The 18,308-nt window shown below is 48.2% G+C and overlaps 1 protein-coding gene across 4 annotated transcripts; it reads left to right on the top strand.

Moving 5' to 3' along the window:
- Positions 1-45: 45 nt before the first annotated feature.
- Sh3bp5l (SH3 binding domain protein 5 like) lies at positions 46-14,877 on the top strand. Of its 4 annotated transcripts, none has more exons than XM_032912406.1 (7): positions 46-124; positions 597-1,206; positions 7,089-7,151; positions 7,301-7,429; positions 10,753-10,914; positions 12,020-12,193; positions 13,087-14,877. In XM_032912406.1, the coding sequence occupies exons 2-7, from the start codon at positions 1,024-1,026 to the stop codon at positions 13,552-13,554; spliced, it is 1,179 nt and encodes a 392-aa protein (XP_032768297.1). In that variant the 5' UTR covers positions 46-124; positions 597-1,023; the 3' UTR covers positions 13,555-14,877. The 4 variants fall into 4 exon arrangements, with proteins under 4 accessions (XP_032768297.1, XP_032768296.1, XP_032768298.1 ...); XM_032912405.1 differs by having other exon boundaries at positions 49-134; XM_032912407.1 differs by lacking the exon at positions 46-124 and adding an exon at positions 174-282.
- The last annotated feature ends 3,431 nt before the right edge of the window (positions 14,878-18,308 follow it).

The following is an 18,308-nucleotide window of genomic DNA, read 5'->3' as shown; positions in this document are numbered from 1 at the left end:
ATAGCGTTGTTACGTGATGGCGTATTTCCGTTTCCTCTCCGCCAGGGCGTTTTTTGGTTGGACCGTCTTGTTGCGGAGGGAGGGGGAAGATTGTTTGCTCCGTGGATGCTCCCCGTATAGCAAGGTAAACTGAGGTAAAGCCGGGAAGGGGATTTTTTTTTTTTCTCCTGGTTATATGGGATGGCTGAGACTCAAACGTTGGGTCCGCGGAAGAGTATGCGGTTGGAGCCTGGAGGCTCAGATGGCCCCCAGGTCTGGAAAGGCAAGATTAGGGGATAGAAGGTGATTTGCAAAGCCGGACGGGGTAGAAGGGGACGGGCCTGATAGAAAAAGGGTGTGGAGGAGAGGGTGGGGCTCGGGAAGTTTGGAAAGGGAGGGACTGTGGAGGGGCCGTGAGAGGAACAGGGACGAAAGCAGAGTCGGACCTAAAGTCCTTGAGGCCTGAGGAAAGAAGTTGAGGTGGGGATTGGTGGGATCGCGGGGGTGTGTGTTGGGGATACAGTGGTGTCTTTGGGAGACCCAGGACTTAAAGGAGGCTGCTGGCCAAGGTTCTAATGCTGACATCATATGTAACTTGGCCTTTGTTTCTCCTGCAGCTCCCCAGAGGCGCATCTCCTACCCTCTGCTTGGACTTAGCCTTCTCTCCATCTGCCACCACAGCCTGGAGGCGCTTGCCTCCACCCTCCCGAATGGTGCTCCTCTTCACAGGTGTCGGCCCAGGATCCAGGCCCCCTTTGCTCCCTGTGTTGGAGCTGTTGCTGTTGGGGTCTCTTGGTGGACTCCCCGTGGTGGGGTGTGAAGAACTTTTGCACAGACGAGGCTTTAGTTATAGGGACCTCATCAGCAGTTTGAATCTCAGCCTCTAACTGAATGCCAGGCTCCTCTGTGCTCCTTCTTTTCAGCCTTTGAGACGAGAAGACCCTTCTCTATTACATCCAAAGCCCAGGAAGCCTCAAGCTGGGGCCCTGGTCCCAGCATGTCAGCCCTCTCTTGTGCATAGGGCTCTGCCCTCTTCCAGCCAACATGGCTGATCTCAAAAAGTCTCCAGGGGGCCGGGAGACACCACAAGGGGAACTTCGGCCAGAAGTGGTAGAGGACGAAGTCCCTAGGAGCCCTGTCGAAGAGGAGCCTGGAGGAGGTGGAAGCAACAGCAGTGAGACCAAATTGTCCCCTAGAGAGGAGGAAGAGCTGGATCCTAGGATACAGGTGAGAAGGCTGAGGGAGGGAGGAAGGCCAGATGCTAGACTTGCTGAAGAGCTTCGGATGAATGAGGTCTTAGACTTAACTCTCACAGCTGGTCGGGGTGGGGAAGGAAAGCAAGCGTGTACACAAAACACTATGGCAGTTCAGTGTGACAAGTGTTTTCTGCAGTGCTGATGGAGAGCAGGGACCCTGCCTGAGTGCTTGGGGCAGAGAACCTTTTATTCTTCTTTCTGAGTAAGCAAAAGGATTGCTAGCTCGCTCAGATACCTTACATATACTAGAGGCAAGAGGAGGTGACTGAGACTGGGAGGCAGTTTTGAGGCTGAGGAAATCTTTCCCTCTTTTTACCTTCTCGGGATCTCTTGCAGAATCAGTCAGGTATTTGAAAGGCATTGTAAGGTTTGGGCCTGTAAGGAAGTCAACCCCCATCCCCTCTCTTTAGAGACAGGATTTTCTATGTAGCCCTGACTGCCCTGGATCTTGATTTGTAGAGGAGGGTGGCCTAGAACTCAGAGATCTGCCTGCTTCTGCCTCCTGAGTTCTGGGATTAAAAGTGTGTGCCACCATGCCCAGCAGGAAATCTCTTATATTGCAAAGATTTATATCAGTTGTGATTGGTCCTTAATATACGTTCCTGGCTCTTGGAATTGTGTGTTTACCAAAAGAGTGTCAGAACAGTTTACTGTCGTGGAATGTGCACAGTCTAGTTGGTAAACCAGAGAGGTGGTTGTGTAAGAGTCAGCAGGGAACTGGGTCTGAGGTAGACTGGTCTTTGTGGAGGAGTTGGCTGGCTAGGACGAGCTTAGTTATCTGTAGTGTTTCAGGGTACTGTCTGAGGTGGACTGTATGGGAAAGTTTCTTGGGCTGATAATGGCCAATATGTGCTGTGTGTTTGGGGCCTAGCTCTCCCATTTAGGTAGGTTGCATTTCTGAGACTCTGTTATAGGGAAAGAGTTTTAGCTCCTTCTAGGTAGCTAGAACATCCTAGACCTTGAATTCTTGGGCTTCTCCTTCAATAAACCTTACTGGGTAATGCCAGTGAATTGCAAAGAAAGTAAATCTTGTCTTGTGTGTGTGTGTGTGTGTGTGTGTGTGTGTGTGTGTGTGTGTGTGTGTGTGTGTGTGTACGTGTACACTAAGGCTCTTTGGGTTGTATGTGAGCTTATAATGGAGCATTAGTGAGCTATTCCTTTCTGTCATGAGTCAGTAATTTATTTCTTCTGCACTTCAAGATGCTGCATTGAAAACAACTTAGCTTCTCTCATTCATTTTGAGGATTTGTCCTCCACTGAGACAATGCATTATAAAAAAAAAAAAAAAGTCTTGGCATAGATATTCAAGCCACTTCAGTTCCATGATTTGTGATTTTTGAAAAAGTTAACTTCTTTGAGCTTCTGTGGGTCAGTAAAGTGAGGGACTTGGTTTGTCTGATGTGCACAGCTCCCATTCACTGTGCACACGGGTCTAGAAGTCTAGACGTTTATAGCTAGTGAGTTAAGAGACTCTCAGTTCCTCAAGGAGAAGGGCATGGCGCTTCTTTTTTTTTTTTTTTAGAATAACAAAAAAATATTTTACTAAAACAGTTTCCTACAAAATGGAGACTTTTTTCTTCGTCTTTTGGGGGTGGGGGTGGGGGGGGGGACAGAGAATCTACACCTGACGGCAAAGTCACAATGTGTAACGCGCTTCTTACACCTCCACGAAACATCTCTCGTTCTGCACTGGAAAGGCCTTCTCTCCTGGTTTCTTTCATCAACCTCTTGTTCTGTGTAGTTTTCCAGTAATGATGTAGGCGAAGGCAGTAGGCTGAAGAGGCACACTTGTGGCTATGTAAATACAGTCGTTTGAGATAAAAAAATGCAGTTGTGTACTGTAGCGATGGGCTAGACGGGACATTTCTGCCATCCTCCGTTCTGTCAGTGAGCTCTGGGCGTGTTGGAATGTCTCGGGAATGCTTAAGGTCTACTTTGCCTCCAGTGAGCTTGCAGTGTGATGGGGACTTGGCGGGCAGTGAGACCCTCATTTCTCTTGCCAAGCTGTATAGCATTTAGTGTTGTAGGTGGTACAGGGAAGAAGGCCTTACGTTCTCCTCGTTTGATGATACAGGCAGGAGTAGGTCATAGGTCAGTTCTCCAGCCTTGCCAGGGATTTAGAGTTTGCCATTTGGAAAAAGCAGCCCGATGTGAGGAGTACCACAGTCTTAGGTCATACCTGCCCTCTGTATTGGGTTCTTCTGGGTGCAGAGGGGGTGAGTTAGTGTGTGTTTGAAGTTCGTTTTAGTGTTGATAGTGGCCCATATCACATGCCTTGAAGATGCTCTTCAGCTCCTTCAGGGAGTGTCTGTTCTTCTAGACGAACACATTTAATGTGTCTCCATTAACAGGTCCATCAATATCCACTAAAGACTTTTAAAAACCATTTTCACTTACTTTGCTGAATAGGAGAAGAGTGAAATGAAAGCCCAGCCAGGGCTGGGTCCACTAGGCAAGGGGTAGCCCAGAGGTCAGGGCTGACCTCGTTTAGGATTTTTTGAATTTCTCAGAAATGATTATCCTCAGGATGAGGCTCTCTCTAATGTGGGGCTGGGTTTCCATGGCTGACAGGCAGGTAGCTCACGTTTGTCATCTGGTGAGATCGCTCAGGAAGCAGATGGGAGACTAGGCCATAGCTGCCTGCAGTGTGTGCTTGTTTACCCCTCCAGAAAAGGCTGTGTCTCCATCAGGGACTTATTGGATCATTGGAGTTTCTCATGTCTGCCAGCTTTTGGAAAGAGGGTCTTAGTGGACAGGAGTGGGGGGTGTTGGTCAAAGGGTTTAGTGGTGCCAGGGTAGGCCTGGCCTCTCTGGTTTTCTCTGCCCTCCCCCTCCTTTTTTGGTGAGACAGTGTTTCATGTGGTCCAGGGTGGTTTTGAACTCATTGTATATAGCTCATGGCTTTGAACTCCTGATCCTTTTGTCTCTGCGTCCTGAGTCTGAGATTATAGGTCTGTGCCACCATGATGCGTGGACACACTCACTTAACACCCAATTCTTCAGGGTGACATTGCAACCTCAGAGCTCTCATCTTCAAGTGTGGACATAGCTAAAACGAGAGTCATCGCCCTGGCCCTGTTGACTCATCATCTGCTTGGGCCTTTCGATGCTTGGTGGAAGAGGAGCAGGAGCATCCGAGAGAGAACAGAAACATTAGTAGTCAAGCACCCATGCTTTGACTCAGTGGTCTGGCATCTGGGAATGTATCCAGAGTGCCCCAAGAAGGTCATCCTCCTGCTGCTGCTGGCTTTCTGACAGATGATGCATGCTGACTCAGACTCTGTGCTCCCTGAATTCCATTTTCGCTGAGTGCCAGGATTCCTAGTGGAACAGGCCAAATGGAATGTGGCTGACTGTCCACAACAGCACTTTGGGTGTTCAGTGGCTTCCCACTGTGCCCTCCCTGCCATGATGCTTCAGCTTGGCTGCTCCTCCGGCTTCCCATGGTCATCCATGGGGGGCTTCTCTTTGTCCTGCTAGAGCTTTGTAAGTGCTAGGCTGATCTGTCAACACAGTGTCCGCTTTTTGTCCAGGCTGACCTTGAACTTACCATCTCTCTGCCTCAGTTTTGGGAATGTTGGGTTTGCAGGTAGGTGCTACTATAATTGGGATTTTTTTCTTTTCAATTGTAAGGGGTACTAGTTCCTATATTTAACTAAAAAAACAAAAACAAAACAAAAAACAACAGCACAGGCTTGGCTGGCTTGGAACTTGCTGTGTAGATCAGGCTGGTCTTGAGTCATAGAGACCTGTCTGCCTCTGCCTTCCAAGAGCTGGGATTAAAGTGTGAGCCACCATGCCCAGTCCTATTTTTACTTTTAAATGTTAGGTTGATAGCTGAGTGTGGTGGTGCATGGTTTTGATGTTTTTGTTTTTGTTTGTTTGTTTTGAGACAGGATTTCTCTGTGTAGACCTGGCTGTTCTGGAATTCACTCTATAGACCAGGCTAGCTTTGAACTCACAGAGATCTGTCTACCTTTGCCTCACAAGTGCTGGGAATAAATGTGTACACGCACCAGGCAATGCTGGTACACATTTTTAATCTCAGCTTAGGGACACTAAGCCAGGAGGCTTAAGGAGTTTTAAACAATGGCCTTTGGAAATGAACCATTCTACGGGAGTTCCCAACATAGTTCTGTGAATGGCTCTATCAAGCACAATCAGCCAGAGTCATGGCTCTTCTGACGTAGGCTGTGCCAGGTTCATGTCCTTGTTCCTAGTTCCACTGGGCGGGCCAAGTGAGGCGAGTGGGAGCCAGCACCACATCTGTGCAGATGTGCTGAGATGGTGGTGTTGCTATCTAGTGATGTCCGCCATGGATGCACAGCAGGCAGACTGTAGGCTGGTGGAGGCAGAGCCTGGAGTTGTGCACCTGCTTTGTGGAACCTGTAACTAAGAACCCGGAATTTCCAGATATAGAGTCCTTGGCATAGCCTGGACTCTTAAGGAGTATCCTCAGATCATCAGGATCTGGGATTGGATGTGTTTTCTTAGGCAAGTGAGGATGATTTGTGGCTAGCAGCCCCCTTTCCAGAGCCATGCCACATCACTGAAAGAGGTAGGTGATTCCATGCCTTTCTCTCAGGACCAGACACCACCGAGTCACTAAACTAGCATGTCCAGTGATTCCCTGAGATTCCTCCTTGCCAGGACAACATTGTACTGGGGGCTTCTGAGTTGCCTTGGTGGTTAAGAGCCTGTACTGCTCTTACAGGGACCTGAGTTAAGTTCCCATAATCACTTGTGACTCCAGGGCATCTGATGCATCTGGCCTGTGCAAACACCTATACTCACATGCGTGCTCCCTCTCACATACTTGTAGTTTAAAAAATGGATTGATGAGAAAGGCTGTATTGCATTAGATCGGAGCTAGGCTTCTGTTGTTGTCCAACAGGTCAAAAACCCCCTTGCACCCTGACCTGGTCCTTATCTTGATCATCTGTCAAGCCCTGATGTTTCTGTGTCCAGTGTCCTGCATTTCCTTGAAGTCTTTTCTTTCTTCTCTCACCTGAAACACAATAAATAGCTTTGATTTTGTCTTACTTGTGTCTGCTGAAATAGTTGCCCTTCTCTGCCTTCTTGCTAGTAAGATGTGTTTTGGGCATCTTCCTTGCCTTCTGCCCAGGCAGGTGCCCATCTTCACGCAGATTTACTGCTGCCGAGAGCCTGAGGCTCACTGATGTGAGTCACCACCTCTGTGTGTGCTGTGTTCTCTACCTTTATAAGACTGTTTATGTGTTTTGCCTGTATATATGTATGTAGACCATGTGTATGCAGTGCCCTTGGAGGCTGGAAGAGGACATTGGTCCCCTGGAAATGGAATTACAGATGGCTGTGAGCTACCATGTGGGTGCAGGGAACTAAACCTGGGTCCTCTGCAAGAGCAACAAGTAGTCTTAACCCCTGAGCTACCTTTCCAGCCCCTGTGTTCCACATTTTTCTCAAAGTACTGACCAGAAAGTATGTAGCAAGCATGCGCTGAGTGAGTGGCCCTCCTGACCCAGGAAGGAGAGTCCTTCATCTCCTAGAACTCTTCCTTCATTGGGAGGAAGTGATGTGTTCCAGAGCAGAGTAAGGGTCACCGCTACCCTGTCCTTTGTACTGCTGTCTTCCTGGAGCTGGAGTTTCCTCATCCCTGCAATGGGGGTTCGAGTGCTCAGTTAAGTGGAACCATGAAGATTACTGGTACTTTCCTGGGACCTAGACGGGGTGCCGCTGGAATAGTCCCTCTGCCCTTTTCCAAGTGACTCACTTGTTCCCCACTCTGCTGGGACTTTCTGGTTTTCTTCTCTGCCCAGCGTGGTTGACTTGAGGGAGCTTTCTCCTGTTCTTACTCACATGCTTCTTCGGCAGGAGGAGCTGGAGCATCTGAACCAGGCTAGTGAGGAAATCAACCAGGTGGAGCTACAGCTAGATGTAAGTGTCTCTTTCCTCACAGCCTTGGGTTGGTCTCTGGAGGTTTCTCTATTTGTGTTTTCCTATACCGACACAGCGGTAGAGGAAGGGGTGTGTTGAAGATATGAGGTTCTGTGACCTGTATGCTTGTTTCCCTCATTCCTTGCCAGGAGGCCAGGACTACCTATCGGAGGATCCTGCAGGAGTCAGCAAGGAAGCTTAACACACAGGGCTCTCACTTGGGGAGCTGTATTGAGAAGGCCCGGCCCTACTATGAGGCTCGGCGACTGGCTAAGGAGGTATGCCTGTATTCTAGTTTTCTATGCTGTATTCTATGCTGTATGCCTGTATTCTATGCTGTGATAAATACCAAGACCAAAAGTACTTTAGGGGAGGAAAAGGTTTATGTGACTAACACCTCCAGACCAGTCCATCTTGATAGAAGTCACTGCAGGAACTCAAGCAAGAACTTGGGTAGACCCATGGAGGAACCCTGCTTGCTTGCTCATTTGAGGGCTCATACTCAGCTAGCTTTCCTATATAAACCAGAAGCACCTGCCCAGGGAATGGTGCCACCCACAGTGGGCTGAGCCCTTTTACATCAGTTAAGTAGTCAGGATAATCCCCCATAAACATCTCTACAGGCAAGTCAGATTGGGTAGCCCTCAGCTGAGATGCCCTTTTCAGATGTCTCTAGGCTGGGCCAAGCTGACAGACCTGAGTAGGGCGGTTTGGCCTATAATCAGGAAGGGCTTCATGCAGGGTCGGTCTGTCTTCAGTCTCTGTATGGAATGGGGAATAAAACATCATACTTAAGGGCATGGCCATGCTCTGAACAACCTGTGAGTTGAGGAGGCTCTTAAAGGTGTAGGGAATGTGTTCACTGGGCCAGTGAAAAGGCTTAGTGGATAAAAGCACCTCCTGCCTGATGACCCAAGTTCATTCACTGGGATCCACATGGTGAAAGGAAAGAACTGACCGCTGTGTATTGTCCTCTGACCTGTACATGTTTGCTGTGACATATGTGCTGAGACACACACATACATACACATACACACAATAAATACATAAATGTAAGAAAATGGACTCATGGCCAAGAAGAGAGTGGGTGGAGGCATTGGGTCCTGTTAAGAAATTTTGTTCAGTTCCACTAATAGCTTTGCTCTTTCTATCCTTCCTTCCTTCTTTTCCTCTTCATTCCCCTCTCCTATCTTTCCTTGGGCTGGGATCAAACCCAGGGTTTTGGGAACATCAGACAAGAACTGTAATGCTGAGTACCACCCACAGGCTTCACCTGCTAGTGTGTTTAAGAACTTAGGGTTCTGGGTGCACCCAGTATATCCCATCCCCCCTTCTCTGAGACACGGTCTTTCTGTATAGCTCTAGTTGTAGTAGAGAGATCTGACTGCCTCTGCTTCCTGTGTGCTGGGATTAAAGGCATGTGCACCATGCACTGGCTCAATTACCCTCTGTTTTGATTATTTTTTGTCATTTTATTACATTAATATTTACTTTTATTACTGGGAATAGGTTTTTGTTTATTGCAAAATATATTGACCCATATGGTTTCTACACTATATTATCAACTTAGGTATATATTATTACTGTATTATTACTTGCAATGTAAATTTATTTTATTCAATTTTATTCAACCTAGCCATTTTACACTCATTTTGTATATGAGAGATACTTCTTAGTAATGTGCATTTTTTTCAGAGTTTTACATTTTGAACCAATTAAATTTGATGACAAACGAGCTTGTAATTATATATAAAGTAAACAAAATATAGAAGTTGTAACAAGGAGGGGAGAGCAGAGAGTCATTCTCCTCCCGCCTCTCAGCAGCCCATCCCTTAGCTTCCAGATATTTCTTAAGTTTGCATATATGAGAGACTTAGCTCTAAGGAATATAAATTGATTACTGGCATCCATTTGAAAGCAAACACGTGAACACTCTTTGCTCAGGAATTTTAAAATTATTCTTCAGTTTGTATATTTTGTTAATACTGCCCAGTTGGTAGAGTTTTTTTTTTTTTTTTTTTAATAATAATACTGGTTATAAATATCTTATTCATCAACCTATAACAAAAGCTGACTTGGTAATTTATGCATCACTGTCAAATGTGCAACTATTCTGTTTTTAGAGAAGTGCAGAAGATTGATGACATTGTATGAGAAAATCTGACCCCCCCCACCCCCCAGAGTTAATGACCAAACCCAGAGCCTTGCGCTTGCTAGGCAAGTGCTCTACCACTGAGCTAAATCCCCAACCCCTGAAAATCCGATTTCTTAAAAAACATGCATGTGGGGTTGGGGATTTAGCTCAGCGGTAGAGCGCTTGCCTAGCGAGCGCAAGGCCCTGGGTTCGGTCCCCAGCTCCGGAAAAAAAAAAAAAAAAACATGCATGCATGCAGAGCTTGAAGATCTGAGAGTCCGTGAACTGATTTTTGATTCATGTGGCTGTTTAATGCTCGTGCCCAGAATATGTTCATACCAGTTCTAGAAACCAGTGTGTTAGTTACCACGACTCTGTTTCTTTGGATGCTGTCAGCAGCTAAACGTGCATTCTTCCCCTTACTACTATCTCTATATTTTGCTTTTTTGTTTTAAAACTACTTTGTTATGAATTCTGTAAAAACGGGGTCATGTAATATGTGCTGTCTTTGTTCCCTCATCTTATCTGTGTAACTGTATTATGACCTAACACCAAAGCTCTAGACAGCCCCCTTCTGGTGGAATGCTTCATGGGGCTGGAGAAATGGCTCAGTCATTAAGTGCTTCGCTACTGAGCCGCATCCCTGCTCTGTGTCATACTTTAAAGGCCCTAGGACTATTTCTCTCTCTCTTTCTTTTTTCTTTTCCTCTTTTCTCCTTTCTTTTTCCCTTGGTTGTCCTGGACCTTGTTGTGTAGAATAGGCTGGCTTGACCTTGAACTCACAGAGATCTGCCTGCCTCTGCCTTCCAAATGGTGGGAATAAAAGTGTGAGGCACTAGGTCTTGCTGAGCTATTTCCGTTTGTAAGACATACTCTTTTAGTCAGTTTGCTATAACTGGGAGCTGGGGTTTTTTGCTTGGCTAGTACTGGTTGAATATCCCTTATCTTAATTTTGGGTAGAGCATAGCTTATATCATATATTGAACTGATAGCAGATACTATACTTGATCTTAGCCAATGATCTGAGAAGTGGTCTTTATCATAATTTTGGGCTAAGAAATATTTTTAGATTTTCTCAGATTTTGGAATATATACCTACACATAATGACATACCTTGGAGACAGCAATCAAACAAGGAATGTATGTATTGATTAGCATCTTACATATAGCCTGATATATGCAAATATTGTTTTTATTTATAAATACTCATTTTTACTTATGTGTATGTATATATGGGAGTCTGCCAGATTTCATGTGGCCACCATGTACGGGCATTACCTTTCTAATATTTATTTCTACGTTTCTTTTTCTAATCTGTAGACTATTGCTTTGATGGCATCTATCCTTACTGTGGTTGAGGAAATGAAGCTGAAATTATAAGTGGGCCTTCCTCTTCCTCTTGTCCTTACCTCCTTGAGGGATCACATGGGTGACTGGGGTCCTCCCGGGCTGTCTGTCTCTCCACAGGCCCAGCAGGAGACCCAGAAGGCAGCACTGCGGTATGAGCGGGCTGTGAGCATGCACAATGCCGCCCGGGAGATGGTCTTTGTGGCTGAGCAGGGTGTCATGGCTGACAAAAATCGACTGGACCCTACCTGGCAGGAGATGCTCAACCATGCTACCTGTAAGGTGAGGGTGCTGTCTGCAGGTGCCCCTCACTGCCCCTTAGCTAGTCTGTTACCGTACCTCCATTTCCTTCCTGTCCCTCCCCAACTCTGGCCTTCCCACTGCTTTGGTTATCTTTAAGGTGGAACCTGTTCTACGCCTGCCCAGCCCAGCCTCCAGCGCTTCCATTATTACATTTCTCTCTTAGAAAGCCTCCTCTCCACGCCTCCTCTCCACTCCTGTGTCCTCTGGGTGGGGGACCCTGAGCTCCTCCCAGGCAGTAGCTCTGGATTCAGTGCTCACGTGTTAGGTTTAGCCTTGTGATTCCCTGTCCCTGTTCCCTTCACTTTCTGTACTCTGCCGTGTATATTGGAGGTATAATTTGTGTACCATTTCCAAACTCCTAAAACCAGACTGGGCATCGGGGTACCCTGGCATGGGCTAATTCTGCCCCCTCAGCACGTTCAGGGCTGTATCAGCTCCTGGATAGTGACTGTGTCTTTCAGTTCTTTGAATGCACAGAGAAGGCACTGTCCTGTGGTGGGCCTTGTGAAGAAAGTGTAGTGAGAGAAGGAAGGGTCACTGAGGCTGTGGTGTGTAACCACGGTTGCCTGGTTCTGGGAGAAAAGATACCTGGAGCCTGCACCTGTCCCCTGGTCACATAGTGCTCTGGGCTACCCACAGATAGGCTGTGGAAGCTACGAGAACCCAACATGTCTCTGTACCTCCTGTCCCTGACCTGAAACCATTGTCACTGAGGGGTACACAGTGGTGACTGTGGTGTCTGCACAGTTGCAATGTGCTTGAGGGTGTTCAGCCATGTTTAGGAGGGACTGGGCTGGCTGTGGCACCTTTCCATGGTATCAGGAGAGCTAAGGGACAGGTCATACAAGTGATGGCATGCAAGACAGTAGGGAAGAGGTATTTACAGAGGCATGTGCTTGAGAACTGTGTCCAAAAGAGATGGTAAGAAGCTCTTGTGGCCCCTGAGTCCTGTCTGTCTCACTCTGTGGTGGGAAGGGCTTTGCCGACACAGGTTTCCTCAGGGCAGTGTGCATATTGGCAGCCTAGGGCTAATCCGTGTGTCTGCCAGCTCACGGATGTGTGTCCTCCTCCCAACCTGGGCCAGGTGAACGAGGCAGAGGAAGAGCGTCTTCGAGGTGAACGGGAGCATCAGCGTGTGACGAGGCTGTGCCAGCAGGCTGAAGCTAGGGTCCAGGCCCTGCAGAAGACCCTCCGGCGGGCCATTGGCAAGAGCCGCCCCTATTTTGAGCTCAAGGCCCAGTTCAGCCAAATCCTGGAGGTAGCTAATGGGGGAGGATGGGCAGGTAGAGTGAGTGCTGGTCTGCTGCTTTGGTCAGGGCCGGGAACTGACAAGGGTAAAACCGTGCTAGACCAGCCAGTACTGTAGCCTGTGCTCAGAGTGACCCTGTGGGAGTGGGAGGCAGGGGTGAGTGGCTTGTGCTGGTGGAGAACACTGATCAAGAAGCAAAGCTAAAGGACCCAATGGAGGAGTTAGAGAAAAGACTGAAGGAGCTGAAGGAGTTTGCAACACCATAGGAAGAGCAACAATATCAACTAACCAGATCCCTCAGGGCTCCCAGGGACTAAACCACCAACCAATGAGTACACATGGAGGGACCCATGACTCCAGCCACATACGTAGCAGAGGACGGTATTGTCCAGCATTAATAGGAGGAAAAACCCTTGTCCTGTGAAGGCTCATTTCCCCAATGTAGGGGAATGCCAGGGAGTTGAGGTGGGAGTGGGTGGGAGGGAGTGGGAGCATCCTCATAGAAGCAGGGGGAGGGGGTATGGGAGAGGGGGGAAAGGGGATAATATTTGAAATGTAAATACATAAAATATCCAAGAAAAATAAAATTGAAAAAAAAAAAACAAAGGTAGATGGGGAAAGCGAGAAGTGATGGGAGGTGGGAATGGGGGGAAAGTAGCCAAGGGGTGTGGGGATGGAGAGAAAGGGAGGAGGAGCCAGTGGGGTGAAGACCTGGGAGGAGAGCTGGTTGGGGCTCAGGTGGGGGGACATTCAGAGGACAGTAGGGCTGGAGCGAGTATTGCAGTTCAGAGGTGTGAAGGCGTCTAGGGGCTCTGGGGTAGGAGGTCTAACCTCGGACAACTGCTGAGTGGGGTCAGAAGACATCTCATGGATTACCTGTTTTTTTTTTCCTCCCCCCACAGGAGCACAAGGCCAAGGTGACAGAACTGGAGCAGCAGGTGGCACAGGCCAAGACCCGCTACTCAGTGGCTCTGCGTAATCTGGAGCAGATCAGCGAGCAGATTCATGCCAGGCGCCGGGGCTTGCCCCCTCACCCCCTGGGCCCTCGGCGATCCTCCCCTGTTGGGGCTGAAGCTGGACCTGAGGGCATTGAGGATGGGGACAGTGGGATTGAAGGGGCAGAGGGTGGAGGCCTGGAGGAGGGCAGCAGCCTTGGGCCTGGCCCAGGCCCAGATACGGACACGCTGAGCCTATTAAGTCTGCGTACTGTAGCCTCTGACCTGCAGAAGTGTGACTCAGTGGAGCACTTGCGTGGCCTCTCGGACCATGCCAGTCTAGATGGCCAAGAACTGGGAGCCCAGAGCCGGGGACGCCGGGGAAGTGACGGCGGAGTCCGAGGGGGCCGGCACCAGCGCAGTGTCAGTCTGTAGCTCTGGCCAGAACTAACTTGGTTTCTCCCATGGGCAATCAGGGCCCCCCAGGCCTTCTCTCAAGTCCGGTCTGCTCCAGATTCTGGTCTGCAGCCTTCCTCGGGAAGATCAGCTGTCTCAGTCCTGTGTCCCTAGCTTCCTCACTGTTCCTTCTCTCAGGAGACGGCTCTCTCTTTGCCTTACCCACCTAGAAGGCTTGCTCTCCGGCCCTGTCTCCTCTTCCCCTGCTGGCACTCAAGTCTCTCTGATGCTCTCTGATTTCCTCTTCTGACCTGACTTCTATCTGTCGGGCTTTTCCCCTCAGAGAACTTGGTCTAGAAGACACAGGAGGTCATGTGAGAATATGAACATCCTAGCCCAAGTGATTGGACAGGCCCTTACCCGTTGGTTTCTGGCCCTGTCTTCCCAGAGGGCATGCCCTAGATACGCTGCTGAGTCCCTGGCAGCCTGTGCTCTTCTCCTGTCCCAGCTTGCCTGTGAGCAGTGTGTGAAATGTCCATGTGCCTCTGGAAGATACCACCTTCTGTCAGTGCACCTCTCGTGACCTTAGCCGCTGTGCTGTGTGTCCTTCAGTCAGTGTCAGATGCGGGAGTCAAACCCTGTTACCGACACAGGCATTTGGGCCAACTCCAAATGGCCACTGTTTGTGTGGTGTGTCTCCAGTTGGGCTGAGCCCTTACAATTGCCAAGGTGCTAGTGGGTCCCTCATGGGATCTATGCTGGAGGGTAGAGATGTGAGATTCTCAAGGCTGAGACCTTGCCATCCCCACCTTCCCCATGTGTGGCGCTAGGCTTGCTTTTTCTTGGTAGAGACTGAACTGGAGCTTGGCACCCTCCTTCAGGGTGGCATTAGGGAACTTGGTGCTCAATTGCTCTCTGTTGCTCTTTCTCATACCAGACGGTACCTATGCCAGGAACCTTTGGAGAGCGCTTAAGCATGGTTACAAAGCCTCCTCTGTTGTGTGAGAGGAGTTGACCTGAAGCGAGGGGTCCCAGCCTCAAAGAGCAGCTCTGGGTATTGGTGTTCCCGGGTTGTGTGAAGGGAAACCACACCAGATCTGGGTGCCTTGGAAGAGCCGAGCTCCTGTCCCACCAGGAGGATGAGGAGAATGCTTGCCCAGGGTTGGGGGAAGAGTGCCAGTGTCTCGCATGGGATCTCCCAATTTTCAGGTTTCAAGGATGGTCACAATGAGAACCTGTGGGGTTTGAGGTGGCTGTTCAGGAGGAACAGAAACGGAGGACATGATTGTGCGAGTGCATGTGCTGGTGCGTGTGGGAGAGGGTCAGTCCTGGTTTTATTTAAATAAAATAGTTTATGTAACAGTGATGTTCACTGTCTGTTAAAAGAGAAGTGGGGGTGAGATAGAGGGCTCTTCAAGGAGCCAGGATGGTATACACCAACTGAGAAGAGGGAAAAGAGGTGCCACCTTTTGGGTAGTCACACACAAGCTCAGTGGACAAGGCTGGAGAACCAGTGCCCAGAAGGCTGTGTTGTACAGTAATGAGTGCCAGGGGTGGCCCTGCTGCAGAGTGCTGCAGGGTGGAGTGGCCACTGTTAAGAGCACATAATATCCTGGGCGTGTCTGCACATAAACATTAAGGAAGGAGAGGGATCAAAGTAGGGGCATTTGGTTATTAAGAATGGTGTGACGCTGAATCTTGAATTTCCAGTAGACAGTGGTTTCTGGCCACTGCAGTATCAGGACATATTCACAGAGTGACTCCTGAGTTGGAGCACATCTGGTTATAGGTGGGAGAGGCCTGAGTATATTTAGACACTGATGGGAGACACCTGTGAAACATCCAGTAAATCAGGTCCATGGGAGCCCTAGAGGTAAAGATTGGGCTGGAGCTGAGGCTTGTCACTCCCCAGTGCGGCATAAACAGAAGTGGCCCACGTCTATAATCCCAGCATCCAGGAAGTGAAGGACAGAAGATCAGACATTCAGTCACCTTAAGCTACATGGTGAACTTGAACAGTCTAGGCTATCTGAGACCGTGATGAAAAGGCGTTGGGGCATGACAGAGCTGGATGGTGAGAGGCCCACTGAGACAGTGGGTCAGCCCAGGAGAGAGAGAATTAGCAGTATGGTAGGACTTTAGGTGTTAGGTGGAGGTCAAAGATGGAGAGGTACAAGCAGGGCTCTAATCCCAGGGACACGGTCCACAGAGCCACTGGGAACCAGGACAATTAAGCATTCACTGTACCTTTGACAGGTACTGTCCAGGTCTTCCTTTGAGTCCACCTTCCTGATCTATGTAGCATGTAACATGAGTACATGGCTTTGGGTGAATAGACTTAAAAATTGTCTTCATTACAGGTTCAGAGTGGCGTGTTCTGCATGTAATGTGATAGTTACTATAGTTAGGCTTAATGGGTATTTTTTTTTGTGTGTGTGTGTATGTGTGTGGCTATTTTCTCTTTTATGTAAAAAAACACCTAAAAATCAACCTTAATGAACTTAGTATAATAGCCTTAGTTCTCAGGAGTGAGCTTTTGATGTGGCCCTAGCCAGCCCCTGGCAGGCAGGGTCCTTAAGGCTCCTGGTGCAGTGGAACATCAGAGGAGAGTGCTCGGGCTGTTTCCATGCAGTTTGTCCTTGGCTTAGTCACCTGCCAGGTAAGTGAGCAAAGACTAGGAAGGTCAGAAAATGGTGTTTCCTATGTTTCCTACAAGTGAAAAGACCAGCCTCCTCTGAGGTGCTCTCCCCATCCCCCCACAAACACCCATAAAGGTTCAGTCCCACTTTACTAACAACAATGGTTTTTTACTTAACCAGTGTATCTAACCAGACACATCCATTTGTGAGGCCTCATCCCCATTCACACACGATCCTATCACATGTCCCCAGGGTGAGTTCTGTATGGTGTCTTCTCTATTGGCGTGCTAGGACTTCAGCCTCTATGCTCAGCACACACCTTGTGTCTGGAAATCTTTAAAGATGGTTTTGTGTTTTGCCCCTCTTGCCCTGCAAACCTTCAGCAGTCGACTTGGTCATCACAGTGGTTAGGAGGTCAGTATCGAGTGGCACAAAGCCCCAGAGTCAAGTCTTCAGTCTCTGGGGGAATCTCAGAATTTTATTAGTGTAGCTGTGTGTAGTGTGAAGCTACAGTGACTACTACCCATAATGATTCTTGTTGACTCCGCAGCTTCAGATTTTTAGACCCAAGACTCTGGCCCTTGTGCGTGACAAGAAAGTGTTAAACAGAGGTTGCATTTTCTCTCTTGGTGTGTATTTGACAACTCCAACTTGTTTAAGCAGGGAGGGAACTTTCTCCAGCTTAACCATGTTCTGTGTGCATTGAGCAGAAGCTACGTGAACTCAGAAATTCCCTTAGGCCATAGTGTGATATTGCCTTGATGGTCTGTGTGCACATGGAGGAGTCACTTGGCTCCCTATCCGTGGTCCTGTGTGTAGGGAGAGGGCTGGTCTAGGTAGCTAACCTCCGGTAGTCTAAGGCACCCAAGTGGCCATGACCCCTAGGCCTTGTGAGGTGTTTGGTGGGTGACTGTAAGGTGGTGGATGTGTTCACACAAAAGATGGGGTTGGGGTGGCAAACTGGGAAGACAGACAAGTCCAGCTTGGGGTAGTCCAGGCTGCTGAAGATACAACTTTCTGCACGAGGTGATGCCTGTTGGTGTTGAGTTTCTTCTTCCCTGGGGAAGGCAGCTGGTGCTCACTGCACAGTATGAAAAAAACAAAACAAAACAAAACAAAACAAAAACAAAATAAACCCCAAACACCACAGTTGATATATTCAAGTGAGCCTTGGAGAAAGGGGTTTTCAAGATGAGTTTCTTTCCTGAATAGCAAAGAAGAACATTCTAGATCTGTAATGCATTGAAGGAGCAGGACCCTGGAGTTGAAAGAAGACAGGCTTAACTGCTGCCTCATGGTGAATGCTCTGTCTAGGCCACTGGTCTACCCTTTTTAGTCTTTTGAAAATAGATAATTTATTTTGAAACAATTGTTTACTTATTGGAAAAATTACATGAATATTTTTATCCATAAAGCATGAAAAACAAAAATCACTCAAATTGCATATTTGTTCTAAAAGGGCTAACTTCCTGGCCACCTTAGATTAAAAATACAGCTGAGGGACACAGTTTTGCAGGCATTTGAACTTTGCGCTCTCTCTCTCTCTCTCTCTCTCTCTCTCTCTCTCTCTCTCTCTCTCTCTCTCTCTTTTTACAATTCAGGGGACTAAACCTATTGAACTCCTGATAGACAACTGAAATATACCCTACTCCCCACCACTGACCTATACCCCTCACTCCATCATTGAGATACACCCCTCATTCTACCTAAGCCTTATATTAGCAAAATACTTAGAATTGAGATTACAAAAGTAACAACTGCCTATACGAACTTCAAACAGGACAAAATGAAGTCAAGGGTTTCAGAACTGAGAGTCTCCTCTGCAGCCCCTCCCTCACTCCTCACAGAAAGGTACGTCTTCCTGTGGTTTGTTTGGGTCCTACCTTACCATATCTTCTATACAGATGCAAACTCACCTTGATTTGGCTCATAGCACAGTGTTTTATAATCTGCAATTACACTTCATGTGTCTAACGTCTTTACATGGTCACTGGACAACATCCCTTTAAGGCTGAGTGTGGGATCTCAGCACTGAAGCAGAAGCAGAAGGGCAGGAGATCAAGATCAGCCTGGGCTACATGGTGACTCATCTATCTGAGCTACAGCAGAATTGTCTTACAAAGCTAAAACCAGGGGCTGGAGAGCTGGCCCAGC

This window comes from Rattus rattus, chromosome 9, assembly GCF_011064425.1.
Source record: "Rattus rattus isolate New Zealand chromosome 9, Rrattus_CSIRO_v1, whole genome shotgun sequence".
NCBI lineage: Eukaryota > Metazoa > Chordata > Mammalia > Rodentia > Muridae > Rattus > Rattus rattus.
The sequence above is the reverse complement of the archived record's forward strand: the minus strand, read 5'-3'. Positions and strand labels throughout refer to the sequence as shown.

Excerpts from the sequence above, each read along its gene's own strand:
- Sh3bp5l (XM_032912406.1), top strand. The coding sequence starts at position 1,024 with ATGGCTGATCTCAAAAAGTCTCCAGGGGGCCGGGAGACACCACAAGGG. Across the intron at positions 7,430-10,752 it reads CTCGGCGACTGGCTAAGGAG|GCCCAGCAGGAGACCCAGAA; the intron begins GTATGCCTGTAT and ends GTCTCTCCACAG. Across the intron at positions 10,915-12,019 it reads TCAACCATGCTACCTGTAAG|GTGAACGAGGCAGAGGAAGA; the intron begins GTGAGGGTGCTG and ends AACCTGGGCCAG.